At 41.1% G+C, this 9,480-nt stretch overlaps 1 protein-coding gene across 1 annotated transcript in view; it reads right to left on the bottom strand.

Annotated features, from left to right (window-relative positions):
- Positions 1-869: 869 nt before the first annotated feature.
- Positions 870-9,480, bottom strand: part of oprd1a (opioid receptor, delta 1a) — a 30,845-nt gene continuing 22,234 nt past the window's right edge. Inside the window, exons 2-3 of the mRNA NM_131258.4 lie at positions 1,596-1,951; positions 870-1,492 (exon numbers count right to left, since the gene is read on the bottom strand). Coding sequence (NP_571333.2) covers positions 963-1,492; positions 1,596-1,951 — 886 coding nt within the window. The 3' untranslated portion in view covers positions 870-962. The remainder of the gene's footprint in view (positions 1,493-1,595; positions 1,952-9,480) is intronic.

The following is a 9,480-nucleotide window of genomic DNA, read 5'->3' as shown; positions in this document are numbered from 1 at the left end:
TTTTCATAAGTAAAGCGAGGAGTTAAAAGTTTAAAAAAGTTTGTCTGAAGAGGCGCTCTTGGTCAGTAAAGTTGGATAGTGGGTGTAAATTTTGGTGCAATGAGCTGATCTTCAACAATGATGCCTATAGCAGTCCATCACTATTATTTTCATTATTTTTCTGTCCATATCACCAGAACTAGTTTAAGACAATACTGTACCCTCTGGTCTGTTATAATACATCATGTTTCTTCACTCGAAGTGCTCCCATGTATTCTGGGGTAAGATAATGTCCAATCATTCCCCGCAATTTCACTGGGAGTAAAAATATGTCAGAGGAAAGTTTTTACATCAATTCCCAGTGTTTGTATTTTTTTTCTGCGTCCCCAAGGCTCTAGCATCCAATATCTCTGAGAGATAGTAGAAAGTAAATATAAAATAAACTACTGAAAATGTTTTTTCCTTTTCAGTCAGAGTCCTTCAATTGGACCCCATTTCCACTATTTTCTCGTAGCCTGTGGATGTCAGGGTTTTGTTTCTTGATGTAACCATTATTCTCACTCACAGGGAATTGATTGTTCCATTGTTTACAAATTCCGTTTCAGTGCATGGTCTTTCCTTCACATTAGTACTATGTTCTCAGAACCAGTAAGATTTCACACCAGGAAAGTCCACCAGACACTGTGCGCCTGATAATGCTGACATAATTTGCCCTGTTTTTCCCCTGGTTAGTTTAATATCATTGGATTCCAAAGAAGATCATCAATGTGTTTGAATTCTTCTGAAGGGAAGAAAATGGTACAGTAGAGCAGATGCTAAGCTTAGTCTCTTCTTGGAATGCTAAACTTGAGTACTCAAGCTGCAATCAATTGATTTCCCTTTTGCTCCTAGAATTCAGTAGTGGAGATTTGGGTGACCTCTGATTGTAGGTCCTGCTGTACTCTTCTAGATTGGGACCCCCGTGGGATCCTGTCCAGGCCTAGTCATACCGGCTTCTTTCCTGTATCCGAAGGGGCACAAACTGAAACTGGCTCCCTTGTGGCATTCCTTGCTCGGTTCAGATTACTCTGGTCAGCCCTTGTTCTGAATGGTAGGCAAAAGTCTCGGAAGCATCTCTTGAAATTCTCATCCAAGAAAGCATAAAGCACAGGATTGAGGCTGCTGTTGGTATAACCAAGTGCGATGCACAAGTGCCAGCTAGCAATCACGAAGGGGTTCTTTTGGTTGATGTCAACCAGTGTTTTCACAATGATGAAGATGTGAATTGGTGTCCAGCAGATAATGAAGGCAGCCACAACAACCAAAACCATTCGAGTGATTCGACGCATGTTTCTGTCCTTCTCCTTTGAGCCTGAGAGAAGACGGACACTTTTCAAGCGTAGGATCATCAGACCATAGCAGATTGTTATGACTAGGACTGGTACCACAAATGCAAAGATAAACACACAGATCTTTGTGACTGTGTCCCAGTACCAGTCTGGATCAGGGAACTTCAGCATGCAGACTGTTGTATCTGTTACAGAATAAATTAAAACAGTTATGATAAGTTGTAGAAGACGTTACTCAACAAACACAACATGTGTTGAAATGAATTTAGCCTATAAATATGTACTCACTCTGATTTGTCACTCTAGTGACTGCCATAATCATGATTGGCACTCCAACAGCGGAGGAGAGGATCCAGATGCACACATTGATTATTTTGGCCTTGATCGGGGTACGAAACTCCAGTGCTCTCACAGGGTGGCACACAGCAATGTAACGGTCCACGCTCATCATAGTGAGAGTGAAGATACTGGTAAACATATTGTAGTAGTCTATGGCTATGACCACTTTGCAAAGGAGCTCACCGAAGGGCCAGGTGTTCATTAAATACTTGGTGCTCTGGAATGGAAGTGTACTAGTAGCCAGTGCATCTGCCAGGGCCAAATTGAAGATGTAGATGTTGGTGGCAGTTTTCAGCTTGGTGTATCTGCAGAGACATAATCAACAGAGCAGTTTTTAGGACACATGTGTGGGTTGGCTCGTGTGGCTTTTTGCTTTTTTGTAGGTGCTTTTTTTAAAGCAGCTGAAAGTAACATGGTATAGAACTCACAGATAAAAGCTTTTAATAATCAAAAGTAAATATGTGGTAAACTCAGTGGCCTCCAAGTATCCTGACTCCAAAAAAATATATAATAATAATAATAATTAGGGATGTAACGGTATTGTAAATACCAAAATACCGCAATAGTAATTTTTTTCAATATTATCGTAGTCGCATGACTCGATAAAACTATAAGTCTTCTGAGAAAATTTGCTCAGGCGAATGAAGCAAACAGGAGGTAGCGGAAACTACAATTCCCATCAGCCCAGGCATGGCCATCATCCTTTGCGGTCTGTTGTCGCTACAGATCCAGTAATGCGGAAATGGAGTGTGCTGCTAGTAGCAGGGATGAAAAAGAGTTGGAAAAGATCAAACCTAAAGCAGGTTTTAAATCGAATGTGTGGAAGCATTTAGGTTTCTCTCTAAAAAGATCCGAAAAAAGGAGAAAAGGTGACAAAAAAAAAAAAAAACGGTATGCAGGCACTGCCAGACTGTGGTGAGATACAAGTTGGGGAATACGACTAATAACAGTCATGGGCACTGCAGAAACACAGCACACTGTTCAGATTGATGCAGACATTGACTTGTACCGCAAAGAGACCTCTATCTCACTCATGGCTTGTCCTCTCAAGTGGGGGAAAGACAATGCACAACGTTACCTACTGCTGTCAACCTGGGCCAAGTCATATATCTCTGTCCCAGAAACCTCAGTCCCAAATGAGAGGGTTTTTTTCTGTTGCAGGGGACATTGTAAATGCCCAGAGATACCAGCTTTTACCAGATTATATTTATACGATAATTTTCCTTAAAACCCATCTCTATCTAAGTGAGTGAGTGAGTTATTAAATGTTGAATGTGATGAGTTTTCAACAATACTAAATTGAAACTTTATTTTTTTTACATGGTTTAATAATTTTTTGTTATTAAAATTGAAAAATTGAAGTTCCTGTTTTAAAGCTTATAGATAGATAGCTAATTTGTATGTCATTGACACTTTTGGCACTTTTTTTGAGTATTTTCATTTGTTTTGTTTTTCCTGTAAATGAATAAATAAATACCGTACCGTGCCATTCATGCCGAGGTATTACCATACCGTAAAATTCTGATACCGTTACATCCCTTATAATAATTCTTATTCTGCTGCCTTTTGAAATTCCAGACTCTAATGTACATTGCACTGTGAAGATTATTCTAAACACTCGTAGGTGTCAGATCAGCTAACCATGGAGTAATACAAGGAGAATGCCATCACAATGTAAACCACATAAATCAGGAACCTAAGCATAGTGCTTGATGACTAAGATAAACCAAATTAAAAGGATCTTTCAGTTGTGCCTACAAGATGGGGTGAAAATCTTTGGATGTCTCCCTTATCTTTTTTTTATTATTACCAGGCATCATGTCCTTGAAAAGAAGCAAATTTGTTTAACCAAAAGTAACATCATGGAAATAAAATTTGATGTTATTCACTGTGAGAACTGTGTTTTTGCTCCAAATATTTATTCAAGGTACAAGAGTAATTTGAACTTGATTAATTAGATCAATTAAAATGGATTGCTAAGAGCTTATTAGCTTTTTAAACTACGGTCAAAGCTCTCACAGCATGCTAATGTTGCATAAATCATTTGATACATCAAAAATAAACAAAATCATACGATAAAAAAACACTGAGTATTTTGCTTTTTGAATTTAATTTATAGTTTTTATTGCATAAATGCATAAATACATAAAACACATACATGTGCAATATACAGTATATGTCACTCAAAACGTAGACATGTTTAATCTTGAACTGAAACATCATCTAGCCTATTGCAGGTACATGAGGCATAACATAACACATTTTTAACACAAATGCAGCTGGTATTATATAAGAGTTGCAAGTGCAGATCTTATATCTTGCTGATCATTTACAGAATTGTGTTTGTGGGTGTTGGTGTTTTTGTGCAGTGCTGAAGCGATATTGATTTCCCAAAAGGGATGGCCATTTTCAAAGACTACATTTATTACTGTTCCATTTATTTCTCCTCTGGTTGACATGAAATCCCTCCGTAAATATCAATAAATAAAAATAGCCTTGGTAGAAATCATGGTTCAGAAGAACATTTGCCTAAATTGTAACTTTGAATTTTGTTTGAGAAAAAAAAAAAATTGAATAATAATTATGGTAATAAAAATAATTGAAAAAAAAAATGACAATGAATTTATGTGAATTATTTGAAGCATTGTACATTCATACAGGGGGGTCTCTTGTCAAATGAATTTGTCATCCACAAGACAGACAATTTGATCTTCGCTTTTTTTCCACTAAGAATTCGGCAGTTATGTAAATTTCTCTGAATCACATTAAGTCTTCAGAAAGCTCTAGAGAAAAACCATCTCATCTCACCTCTATTCCCAGAGCAATTGTCCAGAACGATTGACAGTGCAATATACGGTCTTGCACTCTCCACTTTTTCATCTTCATATGGGGAAATCAATACAAACCAGTTCATTGCAAAGTGAGAAAAGCAGGGGGAAGGAGAAAAGGACAGAAGGAGTAAAGTAGCTAAAAAGCTATTTACAAGTATATTAAAAGCAGTTTAACATCTCACAGCTATTTAGTTAACTATAACATTTTTTGATGCTAATTGTTTGATAAAAAAAAGATGCTTTAACATCTCACAGGCAATGAAATGTCCTGTTTTTTTTTACATACCATGTCCGCCATGCGCCAGCGAATTCACCATGGTGCGACAACACCTCCTCTTAAAGGGAATGGGAGAAAACATGCCCACACCGCATTAGGAGAATAAAAACAACTCTTTTTAGCCCCCTAACCATCCATTAAACGGCAAAAATTGGGTTGGAAAATGCCCCAATTCCATCATTTCAATCTCTGATGACTCGTTTGAAACATATCTTGCTTTACGTCGCAAAACTTAACTGTTAAAGGGTTAAAACTTAACCCTTGTTCCCCAAGAGGGGGGGGGGGGGTGGGGTGTGGAAATGCTATGTGGAAACTTCAACTATGGGGATTTTGTTATAAGCCAATCATCGAAAGAAGTAATAAAATGGGCCAAAGAAATGCCAATGAATTTGTGGTGTCAGTGTACACAGCTGGCAGCAATTACAATCATTTGTGTATAAAAATGCCAGCCGTGTATCGCAGAGACACCTTTTCTAGCTGAAGAGACAAACTAAGCTGTCAGCTAAGGCGCAACTATTTGTGGGGAAGAAACATAGCATTTCCGCTATAGGAACAAGGGTTACATAGTAACCATTTCATTCCCCAGTGGGAGGGAAACTTGAATGCTATGTGGAAACTTTCACTATGGGGAAATATATGGAAAATGCCACAGCGATTGAACCTTACCACATCACCGGTGAGAGGTTTACCAGAGACGTAATTACTTAATTTACGTGTGAAGCATTTAAAGGCTAATAAAATTTTTTGGGAGTCATAAAAAATACATCTAGTTAAGTTTCAAGGAATTTTTAAATACGCCAGTACGTTCGGAAAACATGCAGTCCCAATAGAGAGGAAACTGCGGAGACCACCTGCTGCCCAAATTGACCTGGTGTACACCAGCACACGTGAGGGAATCATTTCCAATCAACAATTTTAAAATCTTGCAAATGTATTAGGTGTCACCCAGCCCGCAGCTCTACAGATATCTGTTAGAGAGGTGCCACATGATAATGCCCAGGAATAAACAAAATTTTTAGTGGACTGCGCTCTCACTCCTGTGAAACATGGCTCGCCATGTTTGCTATATGATAAGCAAGGCAGATGACATACACTATCCAGTGGGCCAATCTCTGTTTGGATACGGCACGCCTCTTCTGCCCACCGACAAAAAGCTGCTCGGAGGATCTAAAGCTCAGAGTGCGGTCCACATAAATACACAGAGCGTGAGCAGGACACAGCAATAAAACGACTGGGTCTGCCTCCTCCGAAGGGAGTGCTTGCAAGCTCACAACCTGGTCTTTAAATGGAGTGGTAGAAACCTAGAGCACATATCCAAGCCGGCCTGAAATTCAAACACGAATCACTGACAGAAAATGCCTCCAGGTCCCCAACCCTCTTGATCGATGCCAACGCAACAAGCAGAGCTTCCTTCAAGTACAGAAATCTCAAGCATACTGTGTTGAGTGGTTCGAACGGATCTCAACGTAGGCTTGTAAAAGACTACAGAAAAATCCTAAGAGGGCATGAGAGGGAGCAGGGTGGATTTAATCGGCTGATCAAGTCCAGCTCCAACCAGAGGAAAGAGATTTTCTGCACAGGGGCAGGCTTACTCTGTTCTCAGTTGACCTGAAACCCCAATAGGTCAAGGTGTTGGAGCACCCTGTCTCTAATCAATTGATTCTGCAAGTGAGCTAAAAGCAGCCAGTCATCGAGATAATTGAGTATGCGGATACCTGCGAGCCAAAGGGGCGCTAGGGCTACCCTCCACGAGCATGGTGAAAACATGTGGAGACAGTGAGAACCCAAAGGGGTCCTGAGAGGTACACAGGGTATAGTAGGTTGTAGTGCAAAGCTCATGCATTAAGCCTGGGTCGGAACCACCCTCATGCAGCTGGCCAAACTCCTGCACTTGGTAGCACTGATACGTGGCCATAGCATAAAGGGCAGAACCCTGGACCTCGGCTTTGTAGGCTCTGGCCCTGAGGGACAAAGTTAACTTGCATGCGTTGGACGGGAGACAAGGCTGACCATGCCAGAAAGAGGCACAAAGCTGGCATGAATTGACCACAATGGCATGTTCAACATGGGCAATTATCTCATGGAGATGGAACCATCTCCAGACTGACAGCGGAAGTAGCCCAGGAAAGCAAGCCCATCATATCTGCTTTTAGATCTGATGCCTTGCTTAGCACCCCGGAGGGAGGGAGCGGGTCCAGATCCTCATCAGATAATGACAGACCAACCTCTGATGCAGCAATGAATATCTGGTCTTCAGTGTCATCGGCGACCATGCGAAAGGATGGAACCCTTCTCTCACTCGAAGCTTGGATGGAGTTGACTGAGGAGTGGGAGGTCCACAAGCCTGAGAGCGCCGGATTGGCCCCCACTGTAACCCTCAGATCTGCAGGGGGCAACAGGGGTGGTTCGCCCTTTTGCAAGAGCAAGCCGCAATCTTAGCTACGCAACAGACATGCCATTGTAGTGACGGCATGCACTGCCTGCAAGCACTGCATTAACATGCTGAACCCTAAAACATGCAACGCAGTGCTCCTGCCCATCATCTGGGAACAGGGAACCACAGCATTCGTAACGCACGGTCAAAATGACATCGTGAAAAAGACGAGCTGCACGACTGTGGTGAGGGGGCAGGGCCGAGAGCCGTGGGAACGGAATGAGGCCACCGCGTAAGTGGATACAACTGTGGCGCGCACCGGCCTCGAATCCCACAGAAGAAGCTCTGGACTATAAGAGGAGGAACGATGGCAGAGGAGGCCGAGAGAGGACCAGGCCCGGACATATTGTTTTACTTTTGTTTTCAGTTTGATGGCAGTCTCTGTGAGGAGCTGCTGTCCCTGTTTTTAATAAATATTTTAAAACTTAGTCCGTTCTCCGCCTCCTTCTTCCTGGCGGCCAAATGGCCGTAAACTTCATTACAACGACCATGTTTCTTTTTTAGGAAACTTGCTCCTTATACTAACTGCTCGACAAGAACTGGACCCAGAGAATGCCCGGGCAAGGGAGAATAGAGTCAGCTTGATCATCTTTCACTGGGTGTCACACACTGTGGAACCAGGAGAAACCGCCTGATCAAACACCAGCAGCTTTCTTGCTCACCCTCTCTCTCTCTCTTTCTCCGAAGAAGGTTTGGAGGAACCACTCTCTCAGACTCTCTCAGTAGTGTGAGGCTCTAAAAACGAAAAGGTGTCTCTGTGATGCACGGCTGGCATCTATATACACTAATGATTATAATTGCTGCCAGCTGTGTAGAATGACACCGCCAATTTATTGGCATTTTATTTTCCTTTTTATTACTCTTTCAGATGATTGGCTTCTAATAAAATCCACATAGTGGAAGCTTCTGTATAGCATTAAAGTTCCCCTCCCGCTGGAGAACTAATATTGATTTGTTTTGTTTTTTCTGCATAAAACTATGTGTTAATATTTTTAAAAATGTACAACTTCAATAATTTTTTTTTTTCACAAAAGTTGAACTGCATGTGCTGTATTCTGTTTTCTCTTAATAACTGTCACATTGAATCACCAACAACAGCTCTAACTGTCCTCTGTGCCAACACAGCAGTCAGGCATGTTAAGCCACTGTCAAAAAAGCATTCATCTTTTGACATCTCAAACAGTCAGCTGCGATTCAGTTGAGCAGTTCTTCTAAAGACCCATGGGATGAAGACATTTCAATGACCTGTGGTCTGAGGACACAGTGCAGGGTGGATTCACTGAAGTGCTCTTGAACTTTAAAGTGTGTTGTGTCAGGCTAAAACATGTGTATTAAGGTATGGTCCCATTCATCACTGTTAAACAGAATATAGGCAGAATATAGCCATTACAATATGGAGCACTGCAGCGATAAAATTTATGGATTTTTGACATTTTGTGACAAACAACAATAAAAAGACAATTTCTTGTTTTGTTTGTCATAATAATCAACACAAATGAACATAACTTTAATTAATTTGGAATCCTAAATTCAACCTTGGCAGATGCAAAAATCTAAGTGCTGGCATTATTCCATCATGGTTGCATGTGTTTAAATAATGTTTAAGCAAAGAGTGCAATTATAAATTATTGTGGGTGCTTTATTATAAATTTGTATAATTATAAACACATCAAGGCTGTGAAAGTGGTGTGATTAGAAGAGTGTTCTTTTTTTGATGGACAATAATTGTCCCTAACAACCTATTTAATTCCAATTAGACGTTTGCAAGCAACGCAGTGGCGCAGTAGGTAGTGCTGTCGCCTCACAGTAAGAAGGTTGCTGGTTCAAGCCTTGGCTGGGTCAGTTAGCAGCATATCTGTGTGGAGTTTGCATGTTCTCCCTGCGTCCGCGTGGGTTTCCTCCGGATGCTCCAGTTTCTCCCACAATCCAAAGACATGCGGTACAGGTGAATTGGGTAGACTAAATTGTACGTAGTGTATGAGTGTGTGTGGATGTTTCCCAATGATGGGTTGTGGCTGGAAGGCCATCCGCTGTGTAAAAAAAATGTGCTGGATAAGTTGGCGGTTCATTCTTCTGTGGCGACCCTGGATTAATAAAGGGACTAAGCCGAAAAGAAAATGAATGAATAAATGAATGAATAGACACTTGCACGCCCATAGCCAGTGGGGCGTTCGGATGGTTCAAGAGACCCACCCCTCAATGACAAAGGTCCAGAATTTGTCTCATACTGAGCTCATTTGTCCTATTTAGACTGCTACGCCATCATAAATAATGAAAATAACCCATCAAAAA

This window comes from Danio rerio, chromosome 19, assembly GCF_052040795.2.
Source record: "Danio rerio strain M-AB ecotype USA chromosome 19, GRCz13ab, whole genome shotgun sequence".
NCBI lineage: Eukaryota > Metazoa > Chordata > Actinopteri > Cypriniformes > Danionidae > Danio > Danio rerio.
The sequence above is the reverse complement of the archived record's forward strand: the minus strand, read 5'-3'. Positions and strand labels throughout refer to the sequence as shown.